The 16702-nt window shown below is 42.7% G+C and overlaps 1 protein-coding gene and 1 long non-coding RNA gene across 2 annotated transcripts; one reads left to right on the forward strand and one right to left on the reverse strand.

The window, feature by feature from the left end:
* Window positions 1-8507: 8507 nt before the first annotated feature.
* Window positions 8508-16702, reverse strand: arcn1b (archain 1b). The gene is made up of 10 exons (XM_068317031.1): window positions 16531-16702; window positions 15294-15557; window positions 13929-14108; window positions 12473-12678; window positions 12214-12375; window positions 11173-11338; window positions 10504-10651; window positions 10313-10421; window positions 9531-9735; window positions 8508-9314 (listed from the first exon to the last, which is right to left on the reverse strand). The coding sequence occupies exons 1-10, from the start codon at window positions 16531-16533 to the stop codon at window positions 9225-9227; spliced, it is 1533 nt and encodes a 510-aa protein (XP_068173132.1). The 5' UTR covers window positions 16534-16702; the 3' UTR covers window positions 8508-9224.
* LOC137596464 (uncharacterized) lies at window positions 9708-12637 on the forward strand. The gene is made up of 4 exons (XR_011035546.1): window positions 9708-9847; window positions 11215-11346; window positions 11871-11968; window positions 12507-12637. It is a non-coding gene; the product is annotated as an uncharacterized lncRNA (long non-coding RNA).

Genomic DNA, 16702 nt, shown 5'->3' on the forward strand with positions numbered 1-16702 from the left:
ACACTCCTGTCAAAACACACTCTGGGCTGAAGCCATGTGGCTGCTGACACACAGTCTACTAGATCCCTCCCTCTGCTTCCCTCCCCTCGCTCTGTTTTGGCATGACATACACTCCTGAAACACATGCACCCTCTCTCTCTCTGCTTTCCTGTCAGGTCAGCCTCGCCCCGCCACAAGGCACCCATTCTTCTGCATAAAGAACCGCTGTGTTGTTGGCCAGAACCTGCAGATATGTCAGCCCTCAGCCAGACTCCGTAGGTAAACAGGGTGGGATACTAGAGAATGTCACACTGGAACTACTGTAAATGCATTGAGGAAACACTTTCCCAGATGTTCTCAGAAACATGCTTCATGCGGTGCGGTGATGGAAGCTGTGCTGATGTTTCACTAAAGAAAGTCACATAAATGTGAGGCAATCAGATCTGCAACTGAAGCTGGAGAGATAGACACAAGATGGCTTTGGATCAAGAGGGCAGAACCGTAGGCAGGTGCTGCTGCTACACAGGCCAGGGACTGATCACCCTGACCAAGTCACCTAGGCTCCAATGACCCTACGGGGAGAGAACCCCAATAGGACAAATAGAAACACGACTAGGAATCTAAGATGTAAGAATACATCTTGCCAAGATGAAACGCAGAGAGCAGAGAACATACTGCAACGCACAGGACCGGATTCTGAGACACAGGAGGATCTCGGCCAGGAGTGCCCCCACAGAGACCAGTCCCTCCAAGAAGTAGAGACTTCCAGTCCCTGCAGAATAGTCCAACAGAAGTCGATCAAGTGGCCTTCAGCCAAGAGCAAGTCAGCATGGTCACAGTTTGACACAGACGTTAGCAGGCTCCTGGAAACCTCTACCAAAGGGGGAGTAGACCCCGAGGTTCAAGACTATGACGGCACCTGAGAGGTTTGGCCACACCGAGAGAAGTAACATCAAGCCCAGTTTCACAGTAAACCGCAGAGCCACCCTGATTCACAAACTGTCAAGAACTACGAAGCCTCAAATAACAGTACGAGGCGATTAGCGGGGACAAAAATCAACCGCTTGCCGTGCTTCGTAACGTCTTAAGGAAGAAGCTCACGGTGCTGTGCAGAGCAGAGTGGCACCGATGGCGGAGGAAGGGAAGGGCAAGAAAGCGGGGCTGCTTTCATTTCCAACTAATTCACTTTCAGGACGAAGCTCATCTTGTCCCCGCCGCTCAAGAAGGGGATCCCTGGAACATTTACTAAATAGCTGCCCTTGGAGACGGACGCCGTCTTTGGTGCTACAATCAGGTGCTTAGGGCAGTTGATGACAACATAGCCACCACTATCAACACCATTAAGGCCCCCTTCAAACCTAGTACCACCAGATTCCATAGTCTAGCCTCCTCTCCACCGCCACTGACTGGCAACTGGAAGTGAAAAGGGGAAAGCAGCTGAAGTTCCCTTACAGGATTACAGCAACAAGGCTCCACCCAGATATGATTACTGATTATTGGGTTTGATGTTGAAAGACCCAAAATATTTTTATCATGCAGCTCCTGGACTTCAATTGTTCCCATAGATAACAAAAAAACACCATTAACACCATCTTATCCATCACTGAGGCAATGTCCTGACCTCAATCTGCCTGTCTGTCTGTCTGAATTTATTGTTTGTTTGTTTGTTTGTTTGTTTGTTTGTTTGTTTGTTTGTAGACAGAATGACAGAAACTAAATGGAAGACATGTGCGTAGGACAGCGCTTCTCAATTATTTTTTTGTTCGGCCTCCCAGAAGGAAGAAAACAGTTTGTGCTCATCACCTTCCACCAGGCACACTCTGTGGTGTGTGTGTATGTGTGTGTGTGTGTGTGTGTGTGTGTGTGTGTGTGTGTGTGTGTGTGTGTGTGTGTGTGTGTGTGTGTGTGTGTGTGTGTGTGTGTGTGTGTGTGTGTGTGTGCGTGTGTGTGTGAGTGTTTGCTCAGTGGAAAAAAACGTACACCATAACAGAGGAATAAATATACTATTAACTTCGGTTAGTGACACATTGCATGTAGACATGGACGCATCACTGCCACCTACTGCAGTGGCTGTGCAATTACACTTTATTCTGTTAAGTCGTGTACAGTATGTTCCCCGGGGTCACATGCGCCCCCCCCCCTTGAAGGGTGCGTTACACTATTTGTAAATCACTGGCATAATGTTATGTAATGCTGTTTGAAATGACCAACACACTGGTTTGAATTGTTCCATTCTGAGCCCAGACTCCCGCTGAAAGCCCTACACGGATCGTGTGTTGAACCGGTTGGATACAGGAAGAGTTTCCATGGTGACAGGGATGTTGTTCATTTTGTTATAGTCACATTTATATATAAGGAAACTTTTCCTACATTCAACCTGTTCATCCAAGTGAAGCTCTCCTTTCTTTGCTGGAGGGAATGTGTACGTGGTTGTATGTTTAAGCGTGGCTCCACGGTACACGGGTGTGACCCCCCCCCACAGTGTAGCACTGTTGCATGAAATGTTTTGTATCAGGTCTGTTTGTGAAGATCCATTTTTGTGCCACATCATTCTTAGTGTGAGCAGCAGACAGTCACAGGACCTGGAGATGGAATCTGCTCCCCATCTCTCAGTAACTAAGACTAGAAACTCTGAACAACTAAGATCAACTATCTCCAGAATGACCGTCAAAGTCTTTTTGTCCGATAATGAAGTTGTTTCCTTTATTACAGTTGTTGACGTGCAGTATTCAGTTATCTCACTTCAGGATTTGTAGTTTTCTTGAGTAAAATCTTTATTATTTCTCTGAACTAAATATGTGGATATGCAGACAACTTTTCAAAGTGAACTGGGAGCTGGTTATAAAACCTCAAATTGTTTGCATTTCTTTTTTACGTATCAGTGCAGATGGAGAGATGCAAACCAATATACAGTAACACCGAGCCTCATGTTCCTGCTGACGATGCACAGAAAAGGCAGCAGACATGCACCAGCTTCCAGGTAAGCACAAATCACTGAGGGGGGTTAAGGTAAAGTTGTCTTTTATGTGAATACACACACACACACACACACACACACACACACACACACACACACACACACACACACACACGCAGCATAAACAGATGTCTGCAACAGTAAAAGCTCTCCCTCCTTTCATCTTTAATGAAAAGCATATTTGGTTCTGCCTCCTCCCCAGCACCACAGCGCCCACGCTCCCATTCAAATTCTAACGCCTTTACAGAAACACACACTTGCAGCGCTGCAGGCCTGAGCTGAGGGAAACGCTCATTATGAACATCAAAGGAGAGATGGGCGCTGACGCGATCTGTTCAGATGATTGGAGAATTTCACTCAGCGAACAAAAAAAAAAGAAGCTCCACGTCTCGCCGGATGGAGATTCAATTACTGAGCAATTCACGGATGGTAGAGGGGGAGGAATGTAAAGATTTGAAGGAAATGGGTCATCATTTTTTTTGCCAGGATGTGTTTGCAGTGGATGGATCAGACATCCCACATGTTGCCCCTGAAGCCTGGGGGCCATACTGGAGCTCTGCTCGGCCAACAATGTGGCATGTTTCATTGAACGGCGCTATCTCTGGGAGACTCAGTATTCCCTAGGATAAGTCCGTGTCAACCTTCATGTCATGCTCCTTCTTTCAGAGCTGGAATGTTTTTCCTGTTTTCCACAATGGCCAGCTGTGTTTTCTTAATGTCTGCCAGTGTTGCTGATCTGAGGATTACTGAGAGTTCAGCCTCAGGCGTCGCTTCTCTCTGATGTCTGAGAAGAGGACAGGAGACACAGCGGAACACCCGTGCCATCTAGTGCTACGGAAGTGAACTGATTTAGGTATGCTTTGCAAGATAAATGTATTATAGTCAGAAGTTAAATTACACTTGACACTGATTGGAAACATCCACCTCAACAAAACAGCAATGGCACAAAAGACAGTAACTTTATCGTTGTACAGTAATCATACAGTTGAAGGACCTAGACTGTCCAGTTATCCTGAGTTTGAGCCCAGGTTTGAGTTTGTTTAAGAAACAAAACCACTTTCAGGTTAGGAATGATAAACGTTTTATTTTTACATCAGAATGTTTTGAGTGGAAGAAAAACTTTAATAGTTTTGTGGAGTAAAAAGAATCGGTTCACTGAGAATCGCTCTAGGCTGGTTGAAGATAGTTCACCTCTCATCCGTGAGGGTCCTCCCCGTGTCGCAAAAACTGAAATAGGGAGACAGAATATAGCAGAACGTTGTGAGGAAACGTTCAAACACAAAGCTGCTCAGGACCCCCCCACCCCCCCGCCCCACCATCACCCCACCTGCTGCTGCTTGGAGCCCCACCAAGAGGAAATTCCACATGTGGGTACAGAATTCCTCAAATATCCTCCTCTGACTGCTTCTGGTCTCCAAACAGCCAATCCAATAAGAAAACGTTTTTTTTCCGGATATTTATTGTTTCTTTATGAAGTTTAGTATAGAAAACATGCCTTAAGGGCTCCACAAAGACCTTGATTGTACCCAGAGAAAATCCAGTATGTGTGTTGCAGTCCTGATATCGAAGTTTTGCTCAAAGCTCAAACTCTCCCCACTTATTTTGTAAGTTTGGGGTCATTCTGGCTTGTTTCCAATTTTATATGGGATGTGTGGTGTGGGAATGTTGATTACAGTGGGTGACATCAGTGTTGGAGTGGGGGTACCGTAATCAGAGTGAAGGGGGGGGGCTGGTAAATTGCCTACAAATCTCCCCTTTAAATCGTGCTTCCACAGCCTGCTCTAGCAGAACCACCAGGGGCTCAAACATGACGGGTGAGTTTACTACTTGTGTCTACCAATGCAGCTGTCCTCAACAGGTGAGAGTACATGCTTCTCTTTTTCTTAATGTTACTATGGCATCCCAGTTCCCTTTTTTTTATCTTGTGGCTTTCAATGACTTTTAAACTAACTAGCTAAAGGCTACACAGATAATCAGCATTATTACTCTTCTGTTTGTAGTCGTATTAAAGAAATGCAAAAAAAATATTTTGACAATTTTGCAGTAAATTTTTGTGAGTTTTGTGGTTTTACAAGGAGATGTCGTTGTTTTATACCACTGCTGCAATGGAACTTTAAAACTTTAAAAAGACAGTACAGCAAATAGATCCACCTAAAGACTGATGAAGCAATGACCAGCGTCTGTAGCATGAGAGAGAGGATGAGCTCGGACCGGCATCACTGCACACATAACAGTAAATCTCTCCATCTGTAGCTGCAGAGGCTCCTGAGGCCTGTAATCAACCACAGTTTGGCACGACTAAAGTAAATATCTTATCTTAATTATGTCCTCTGTACCAGTGAGCAGCAGGCTGCAGGTTTAACCCCTTGAGGAGCAGACAGGGCTGCTGATGAGGAGCCATCAGAGGCACACGCTAGTACACACTAGTACACACTAGTACACACTAGCACACACTAGTACACACTGGTGCTCTTTGAAGCAGTGGGAAACAAACTGTGGATCAAAGCAGGCCTATTCAGCTGTTAAAATGAGGACTTGATGGTATTGGTTCATTTGTTTTTTATCTCTAATATCAGGCTTGTGGAAGTTTTCCCCATTACAATCACTCACACTAAATTACCAGAGAGCAATTTACAAAAAAAGGTGCATTTTCGTACCTTAAATCGCACTTTCTTGAGCATCATGGTTTGTTCCAGGGACACGGTAACAAAAAAACAAAACAAAAAAAAGATTTCAGCAAATTTTTCCAACTCCTCCCTCCATCCAGGAGCCCAGTTCACCACTCAGTCGCCCTCTGTCTCCAGATTGGCCCATACATCCAAGCTGGACCACTTCTGCCTGTCGACTGTGGGTTCAGCATGAAAAAGACAACAGTGTCTGCTCCAGTGTCACCCTGCTCCCCCCACCCCCTCCCCTGAGACCCTTCTTAAAGCTTATCAGTCTGCTCATTCGTTTGTAGAATAGACACACCCTCTTTTTATGACCGGAGGGCTGCTATTAACACCCCCTCACCTCTAACAACATCCCACAGTCTAAATAAGGATGAGAAACTCTCTTACCATGTGCCCCTTTATAGCCCTGCCTCCCCCGTCCTTCATTTCCCAGTATTCCCCCCATTTCGTAAAGTCAGAGAGACTCTCTCCATCTTCTGGGCTGTTTAACCAGGCTGGATCATCTCCTTTTCATTTTCACATCTTTACCTCTGCTGAATCAATTTTATATTTGGGTGGCGTAAAGATATCATTTAAACATAATTTAAACATAGAACTCAATGTACCTGTACTACTGTAGAGGTCTACCTCACACAAATCCTTATAGCAACCATTACAATATAATCTAGGACAAACATCAAGTTGGACTTCTGATAAGTCCTGTAAGAGTTCTCCTGCATATATCTGAGGAGCAGCTTAGGAGGACTCCTAATCTAGGATGCAACTGGGCTCAGAGGGTATGCAGAGGTCTATAGCAATGAGGCTGATGCAGAGCAGGTCGATTACGTTGGCCCCACATCTGTTTGTCATCTGAAGTTCCTTGATAAAACCTATAACCTGCTGACTGTTATGTTAGGTTGTGTGGGGTTAGTTAGGTTGTGGTAGAGGTAGGGTTTGTTAGGTTAGAGCAGAAGTGAGGTTCTTGATTTTCCTCTTTGTCCACATTATCTGGAGTCGGGAGTGCAGTGGAAGCAGCTTTTACAGGGAGCCCCAAGCTTCCCTTTCCCTGACCACATCCACCTGCTCTGACTTGGGGATCCCAAGGCGTTCCCAGGTCAGTGTTGAGATATAATCGCTCCGCCTGGTCCTGGGTCTGCCCCGAGGTCTTTTCCTGGCTGGATGTGTCAGGAACACCTCCTTATTGAGGCACCCTAGAGGTATCCACACCAGATGCCCAAACCAGCTCAACGGACTCCTTTCTAGGTGAAGGAGCAGGACTCTACTCTGAGCCTCTCGCTAACAGCAGTGCTTCTCACCCTATCTCTAAGGGAGACACCAGCTATCCGCTGGAGAAAACCCATTTCGGCCACGATCTTGTTCGTTTGGTCATGACCCATCGCTCATAACCATAGGTGAGGGTAGGAACAAAGACTGAACAGTAGATGGAGAGCTTCACCTCTCTGGCTGAGCTCCCTCTTTGTGACGACAGTGTGATGAAGCAACAACAATACCGCTCCTGCTGCCCCAGTTCTCCGTCCAATCTCACGTTCCAGTGTTCCTTTACTCGTGAACAAGACCCACAGATTCGTCACTCGGAGAAGGCAATCCACCAGCTTCCTGCTAAGAACCATGGCTTCAGATTTGGAGGTGCTGATCCTCATCCCCACCGAGTCACATTGGGCTGCAAACCAGTCAAGTGAGTTCTGCAAGTCACAGGCCGATGACGCAAACAGGACCACATCATCTGCAAAAAGCAGTTTTCTTATACTTAGCTTTCTGTCTACGTACAATAATCAGTTAACGTTCCAATCAGTCATGGTATTTTAATATAAGTTCACACAATGAAACTTTTAATGTTTCATCAGTGGTGTTGAGGCTATCAGCCTGTGGTTCTGTTAAATTCTAGAAGACAAGGTTGTTTGACAGTCTCAATCCATTCCTTGTGAAGCCCCCATTAAATTCTAGAATCAACTTTAAGACTTCTCAAGGCTGCAGTCTTAGATGCTCTACTTCTGCATGTTTCAGTACATCAGGGGGGATTCAGTTATTCTCAATAATCCACTTACAAGAAACAGGTGTACTTCAAACTCTTCCAACATCGAAGAGATGAGTATAACTACAGTATATTATTCACTAACCCCGACACTGAGATCTACACATTCATACGTTAGCAATTATGTAGTTTCCCAGCAGGATTTATTCCTGGTTCTTATTAATGTGTTACAAACACCATGTCAGACTTCCATTTTCAATAATTATTTTTATTCAATTACAGTTTTTATCTAATTGTACACTGGAATGTTAGGATTCCCCTTCAGTAATTGAGTTAAAAATGCTCAATGCAGTCATTTTCAACTCCACTTCACTTCCCACACAACCTCAACTAAATCAAAATTTGGGGAGTACAAAGAGAATGATGTAACATGTAAATGAAGTAAAGGATGGCTGGTGGATGAGCAAGGGTGTGGAGCAGGGCTCCGGTGGTCGGTCAGTCTCTGCAATTTTTGCAAATGTTCTACAATATCACACCAATGCAGACGGCCCTCAATCATCTGAAACAGGGGTGTTGGATTAAGGGATGGCATGTTCTACCAATAGGCTGGTCACTACACCTCCACAGACCAGAATGAAGCATCACTTATCAAAAAAAAATGAGGACTGCGATGGTGTTAGATGAAGATAAATGGTTTTGTTTTCTGCTGGACGTGTCCGCCCTGTAGCTGAGGATTGCTTACAAATTTCTGCTCATTTCGGTCAAATTTAATATATTGAGTTGTGGTAAACGTGTGTGCACAAACAGTAAAAAAAAAAGTGGTTATATAAGAAAGGGCACAACGGAACAGCTTTTCTGCTAACCATTGACATAATTGACAACGTAAGTAGGTGGAGAGTCGTTTTGCCTTTCAGTAAACCAATGAATCAGTACAGAAAGAAAAATATCAGATGTAAAACAGTGGGAGGATAAACAACAGATTAACAATCAAAGAGTGATTGGTTTATCATGTTTAGGACAAATAGAAGCCTGCAGTAATTATAGATCAGGACATCTGAAGAAAAAAACAAAACAGAAAATAAAAGTAAAGAATAAACAGCATTGTTGATGATCCACTAAGGAAGGAGGAGGCTGTGGAGGACGACCGGTTCTCAGGACGGATGCTGAACTACCAGAGCTCTTTCTGGTGGAGACTTATCCAGTAGCCTCAGGTTCCTGTTCTCCACCTCCTGCGAGGGTAGGATGCTGGTAGGTGGATGAGAAAGTGGCTGCTGGTCTCTTCTGCATTCCTGCAGTCATCCTCTACAGTCTGAAGTCTACTTTACAGTCAATGCCTTGTGACAGCATCAGTGTAGGTTTCCTCTGTGTGTGTGTGTGTGTGTGTGTGTTTGTGTGTGTGTTCAATTAACTCTATATATAGATGATCCTCTCATACAAACATAAATACACCACCGCTGCTCTGCTCCACTGCAGAAAGAGACTTTGCCAGACACAGTCTTGTCAACAGACAGTCTCTCAAATAGTATACAAGGGTGGGGCAGGCAAGAAATCTCGCAATCTCCCTCTGGAGCATGGATTTTTTTTTCTTCTTTTGATTATGATGTTTTCTTTGAATTTTTTTTTTTTACAGGATTTCATATTTGTCAACAACAAAGGAGGTTTCTGAAGAAAATTTAACTGGGCTGTCACCGTCGACGTACATCACTTTGGTAACCTGAAGAAGAGAGAACATGTTGGTCACCAGGAACACCTCCATGTCTATTCAGTCATGGCAGCCATCAAAGATAAATACTGAATAAATGTCAGTAGAATTAGTTATCGCGTATCCAATTACAATTATTCTGCTTTCCATTAAGGCTGCGGTAATCATGGACCCCTAACATAATACTGGATGTAAACCAGCTGCTCTTGTGTCAGTGTTCCCACCCACCTGGATGTCACAATAGTTGCGCTTGGACACAAAAGACACGCTGATGGGAAAGAAATCATTGGGTTGTCCAGCAATGCTGAACTCCAGGCTGCCGGTCTTGTTGTTGTCGTCGATGACAGGTAGGCACCACTCCAGGATGTTTCGCCTGCTGTCGTGTTTGTACTCTCCATCCAGATCACCAATCACAGGCGCTCCCACACCAGACCTGCAGAAGATTCATGGAACAGCCGTGTCAACACAAGTTACTCCCGTGGGACAAGAATCAATGTACAGCAGTAGCTTGAGATACGAGTTTAATTCATTCCATGATTGAGCTCGTAAGTCAAACAACTCGTAACTCAAACTACTTTTCCTCACTTAAAAATGACTAAAACCAGCCTTGTAAAAGAAGTCAAACCCCTCTAAATTATGTGGGGAAAAAAAACATGTTTTATTAACCAACGTATAATTAATCATATATAACTTACGCAAACAAAGACAAAGTATGAAAAGAAATGCAAAAGTCACTAGAACACGCTAGCTACGTCTTTACTCCGCAATTCCTGTCTCAGCACAGCTTGTACCTTGGATTTTCGCTCGTACGTTGAACGAAAACACAGTATGGACACAGCGACGGCTCGAATCTAAAAAAAAACTTGTATGTCCAGTGGCTCGTATCTCAAGGTACATGAAAATACAGTCAAACACATGGGGTGCCATACAAAGTCTCGCAGCAGATAGCATCCCACGCCACAAATCATCTCAGACGTGTAACGATTATTTAACAGCTGTTCAGTGCTTACGGTACTGGGATGCTGATCACCACATCGTTCAGCTCCAGGCTCTCCTCCTGCAGCTCATATTCAATGTTGACATCACAGCCACTACCACTCTCTGAAGGCCAGCAGTTTACTGTGGGGTGAGTAGTAACGTTATTAGTAACGTTAACAGAACATTAAACTGGCCCAGTTACATCACACGTGCTGGTACCTACTGGTTAGTGGGATGAGGGCTTCGTCTGTGGTCTGTAGCCTCCACTTTAGCACGCCAACATCATTGTTTAGAGGGAATGACTTCTCTGGGTTCTTCAGGCCAATCACTGACTCAGCTGTGAACAACTTTTTGTCCACATTGGGATGTGTCTGTGAACAGGTTTTAGTGCACATTAGGAGGGCCATTCACAACTGCACTGCCATCTAGTGGTCGAATGAAGCAGTGCTAGTGCCACACAAACTAAGAAAATAATGACAATACACTATCAACAACGTCTAAATGACCAGTTTGAACATCAACACTGTAATAAAGGCACATCACACGGCATGAGCATAAATAGAATAAAAATAGTTGATTTAATTATTTTAAGCATGATACTTAAAATACTCTAGGAAATGTTTTTTTTCTGTGGTACATGGTTCATCTGTTTAACTTGGTATGAAATCCTCTATTTTAGGTTTTTACATTGTGTTTTTAACTTTTTTTTACAGAATGTATGCATGTGGAAAGTCTCTTTGAAAGCATACGAAGAATTTCTGAATGATACTGGTGAAACAGAAATGATTTTAATCCAAGGAGATTTAGTATCTTCTTATAAAAAAAGTTAATTACATGCAAGAAACATAAGATGATTGGCTATGTGGCTTAAATGTCTTCAGGTTCGACCTACTTGCAGCTGTAATCCTTTGTTGTCGTTATTGTTGATAATAAGGCGGATGCGGCCGTTCTTTTCATCGCTGACCCGGAGTGTCACCATACCCAGCACCTCCATGTTCTGGAGGCCGCCGTCACGACCGCAAGTCAGTGAGATCTTCTCCTCTACACGCAGATGGATGCTGGGAAAGTAAATGCATCCACACACAATTAATGTGCAGTACTCAACATCTACTGCATACTACACAAGATGTCACCCATAGTTCATAGTTTTGAGACCATACACTCCCCTTTAATGGTTTCTATGACACAAATGTGTCGGTAATTATTTTTAGTTTCTGAAATAAACCGTTACAAAGATTTGAAAGGACTCAGGAGGAATCAGGCTGCTCTACTCCTGCATGATCCATGTATGCGAATGTGGCCCTTTTTAAAGTGAAAAAACAAAGATATTCGGTCATAAAACCAAAGACTTCTCCCTTCATTTAATGCATAACCGCTGCGTGAACTTCATATCATTAAAAAATATGAACTCTGGCAGAACAAGTTCATCAGATGATCTGAAATACACCTCAATGCAAGCCATTCCACATAGAGAATGTGTGTTGTGTTTGACAGTCCATTAAAAACAGTTCATAATTAAATTAAATCAATAAGTTGATTTTTTTAAAATTTCATTTTCCGCACCACTTATTCCGCTCTCACGGGTCACAGGGGTTGCTGGAGTCTATCCAAGCGGACTTACACGCTTTAGGCAGGGAGACGCTCCGGATACGTTGCCAGCGCATCACGGAGGAGATACTACAGTGACAGTGTGTAATAAATACTGTCTTTGTGATCATCAATATGGAAATAACAATTTTATAAGCAATTATATGTGTCCCATAGTCTGTCAGCTCTGTCTGCAGGGCATGAAAAATGTATCACCAAACAGAATGATTTTAAAACTGGACAAATAAACCCACTCACCCAACAGCAGTCAGTGGAAGCATGCTTTGAGGTTCACATCAACCCTATAGTTAAACATTTAATCAGATAAAGCAGGATGTTCATGTACCTCTCCATATTGACTGGTGGCGGTAAAGCTTTAGATACATCTGAGCCCCTCTTTCCTGTGGTAGGCATTATGGTTTCACCTTCAGACTTGAGCTTGTCAACAAAGTTGTCCACCTCTTTGCCTCTAGCGCCTAGTTTCAGAGCCTTACTGGGTCCGCTTGGTCTAGGAGGAGAAAAATGAACAGTAGTCTCATAGAGGTGTTTAACATAACGGCAAAAAGATCCTAAATATGTGACATTTGGGTTTCTTGGAGTCATACCTGACTGGCGCTGGTGTGATCTTGGGCTTTTCAGGCTCCACGATGGTGTCTGTAATGATGGACCCTGAAGATACGCTGGTCATGCCTGCGCTGCCGAAACCCCCGAAAGCCGGCACCTTTTTTCCAGAGCGTTCTGCATCCCGCCTGGCCTGCTGTAGCTCCTTGGCCTTTCTCCTCATCTCTGCCTTCGCCTCTCTTTCCTGTGTCTGTAGATTCACACAATTGTCAAGTGGTTACAAATGCTGACATTAACAGAGAAAATCATTTTAGCTGCTGGTTAAACTGTTTTTTTTCATGCTTTGCACTTGTTCTCATTAGAAGGCTTCTAAAGAAGACTACATTTGTCTTTGGTTCAAGAATTGTTTTGTAGGAAAAAAGGACTTTCCTTTTGTGAGCAGAAAATAAGTCGCAAAATTAAGCTGACGAGATAATTTTCAATGTCAATAAAAATAAGATACCCCTTTAAAATATCTCAATGGATTAAGAGGATTCACGAAATCGATGATCCATCCAATTTCTTGTAGAAGAAATGCTTGCAATCGTCTCATCCACATCCACAACCGCTGATCCGCCTTTTCGAGTCGCGGGTCTACTGAAGCCCATCCCAGAATTTATAACCAAAAGGCGGGGTAAACCCCAGATGAGGTGCCAGTTCATCGCACAGCCACAAAAAAGACAAATACACGTGCAAAACTCACACCTACTGAGGGATTTAGTGTTACTGATTCACCTAAGTTGCATGTTTTTGGAGGCAGGAAGAAGCTGGTGATAGAACCCATACAAACAACTCCACCCTTAGAATAAATCAAATTGAATTCAAATTACCAGGAATCCATAATAAGCAGAAAATTGTTATACGTGTAGTAATGACCATAGTTTTACGTTTGAACTTTCCATCTTATAAATCACTTTTCAGACTGATCTTATTAAATATTCTAAAATTCTGAAGCTGTCAGCCATAATTATCAAACATTAAAACAAAAAAAGATTTGACCTATTACAATGAATGTGATATGAATTACAAACATATAAATGTGTTCCTGTAACACAGAAAATAATGGGAGAAAAATTAACTTTTTCATGAAATTCTAATTTTGTGAAATACAATGTAGCCCTACATTGTTTTGCATTTTTAACCAACCATTAAACATTACTGTATTTAACTCAAGTTCTACTCTTGTGCTACTTTTAACTACTGTTCATGTCACGTTGTGTCCAGTCTGGTCTATGAACTGGATACAGACAACGTGCTATTGTGGGAAGCTACTTCTCTTTTACAATATAGAGAGTTCCTTATGTTTTCCTTTCTTTTGAACAAGATCCCACACGCTCATATCTGTGTCACAGCAACAGCAGAAACAAACACTTCAGGAACAAAATAATGTCAAATCCATTTTCTTTATGTGATGTAATGAATGAATTTTTAGCCCAAAGGATCACAGAAGTGTCATCTCACCTCTCTGACAGCACGGAAAACCTTTTCCTCGTGTGAATCCATCTCTGTGAATGTGCGGATTTGAGCGAGGTTGACGTTCTCTCTGTAGCCCAGAGCCACAATTTCATCGAAGGCAAAGATCAGGTCAAAGCAGTGCTCTGATATTTCGCTCTCTTCCAGCACACGACAGTATTCTGGGATCTGGAATGGTAACAAAAAAACATTTCCACAAATTAACCAGCGCACACATTTGGTACACATGGCACACTGAAGTGGGTAGACACTGAACTCAAAACAAATCATACACAGATACACGCTCCAAACCTGACTGCTGATCCTATGAACATTTCATTTTCTTTAGTAGCATTTTCCCAGTAACTTTTGACATATAAATGCAACTTTCATCTATTACTAATGACTCTTTTCGGATAAAGTGATAAAGATGAAAGGCTTGTGGTTGCGTATATTAGTCCAGATGTAAGTTTAAAAAATATATATCAGCAGTCATTAGATGTACTAAGTAACAGATAACTTATTGTAATCTCGCTAATTATGTTTTATTTATGCATGATTGTAGGATAAGTCAGAAACAGAAAGTAAAGTCTATTTCCTTGCAAGTTTTATGTACAGTAAGTTTTAGCAGCTCAACAACCAAATCCAAGTTGTATGTAAATAAATAGTACTTTTAGAATAAGTAAAATACACAAATTAGAAAATTATTTCGAACATTTTAAAAAAAGATTAATTGCAGTGATGACATTTTCCAGACAGCAAAAGGAACAATGAAGGCAGCATGACTTTGTTACATGGCAAAAAATTTTGGCTCTCCAAAAGAGGCAATAAACCTGATTAACTTGTTAGGTAAGATAGAAACAAAACCGATCAGAGTCCTATCTTTTCCCTCTGATGATTCATTGTGATATCCTGATACAAGTCAGTATTCAGATAACGGTGAGACCTCAATGTCAACATGACTGTGGCTCAAACCCACAACTTCCTGTTTTCTCTCGTTCTTAATTTAGTTTTGCCTGTTCTTTTGACAGCCTGGCTGTCATGCTCCTGCTACATTTGAAATTACATTTTTATTTTTACCAAAGCAGAAAGTATTTGATTCCATATAACGGAAATCCACACTGAAACTCAAACGTAAACTTTCTTTTAACATGTGCAACAAGATGCTAGAGGCATCATTCTGACAGGTTTCAATGGCAGTAAGTTAGGGATGCTTGAAGCACAAACTGATTACAACTACAGACAGTAATTGCTTACTGACTCCTCTTTTTTTTCCACACTAATGTAACGACAATGGCCACTTTAAAATCACCAAAAAATCATGTGAAATAATTCTGTTTATATCTGGACAAAGTCAGCCGTGTGTTTCCTCACCACACGAGAGAAGAGTCTGAGCGTCTCCAAGTCCTCCAGGATGTTGCTGTTCTTGGTCGTGATGAGGACCATGTAGAGTTTCTCAAGTGGCTGGTACACATAACGGACACTGTCTGTTTCCACAAAAGTGTGCTGTTTGCCCGTGTTCATCAGTTTGGGGAATGCAGCCAGGAGACCCTCAATACGTGTCCTGGACATTTCCACAAACTGTCTTGATACGATGGCTTTGCCAGCCTTGGTGCACACCGCCGCTGCCAACAGCACCTGTGGGTAAAACAAAAACCTGACTGTTAAAGTGAGACTTGTTTTCCCAATCAAGAGGCAACACCTTCAGGCAACAGCGAGTCTCTTTTGACACAAATTCAGCCCTCAGCTACAGATTTCAACTTATTACAGTGGTTCAAGACACTCTGTTCACTTCCTATGTTGAATTTTGGTTAAAATATACTAGATAAGGTCACATTTAATTTAAAAAGGATTGCTGCCAAAATGATAAAATATATCCCAGCCTTGACAACTGTGTGAAGGGCTTGAATCCAAGTGTCAGTATGTATGATGAATCCTAATGTCTAAAAAGATCCCAAACAAGCAGTTACAAAAAGTAAATGTCATCACCCAAATGCTGCTGGGTTGTATTAAATCAACACATACAAACTGCTGGTGTGGTTTCATGTGAGAATGCTTATTTGATTCATTGTAAATCAATTCCGGAATGAAGGGACTGCATTTATTCCACGTTGGCAAAAGCAGAGTTCAAGAGATGAAAACACTGTTGGCTGAACTTCATGAACCAGCAACAGCTGTGATTAACCCCGACGGTCCAGCAGAACCTTGTCAAGTTGCATCACATAATAAAACACAACGTAATTGTGTGTAATTCCGATTTAAGTTTTAGAGCCACGTATCCGATGTTGTTTGTCTGGGAACAACATAGCAGGTAACGTTAGCGTTAGCTTGGGTCCGTGCAGCGATACATCCAGCTCCATTCGCTTCAGCTACTAAAGCAATTCACGTCGAAGATGTCCAAGTGTCGCCTCACCAGGAATGAACCTCAGTAAACACGGCCACCGGTAATTTAGTAGGTAAAATAGCTAAAGTTTTCCACCTTGTTGCGTTGCTGAACCACTGGGCTAGCGGGTAGCTAGCTTTAGCAAGTTGCGAGGTTAGCCAAATGTCATAAATGCTACTAGCTAGGCCCGAAAAGACACAACTGTGCTGATTTTCGACACTCACTCACCATTTTGGTCTTAATAATACAGCGATCTGTGTCTCTCGTGGGTCTTGATTGCGTGAATTTCTAGTTTCTCTAGAACACCGAGTTGTAAATGTCCAGCTGATTTGAAGTTGCGTGAATATTCGCTAGCCAGTGTCAATATGGCAGCAGCGCAGAGCCACGTCTCCACCGGAAG

This window comes from Antennarius striatus, chromosome 6 (assembly GCF_040054535.1).
Source record: "Antennarius striatus isolate MH-2024 chromosome 6, ASM4005453v1, whole genome shotgun sequence".
Classification (NCBI taxonomy): domain Eukaryota; kingdom Metazoa; phylum Chordata; class Actinopteri; order Lophiiformes; family Antennariidae; genus Antennarius; species Antennarius striatus.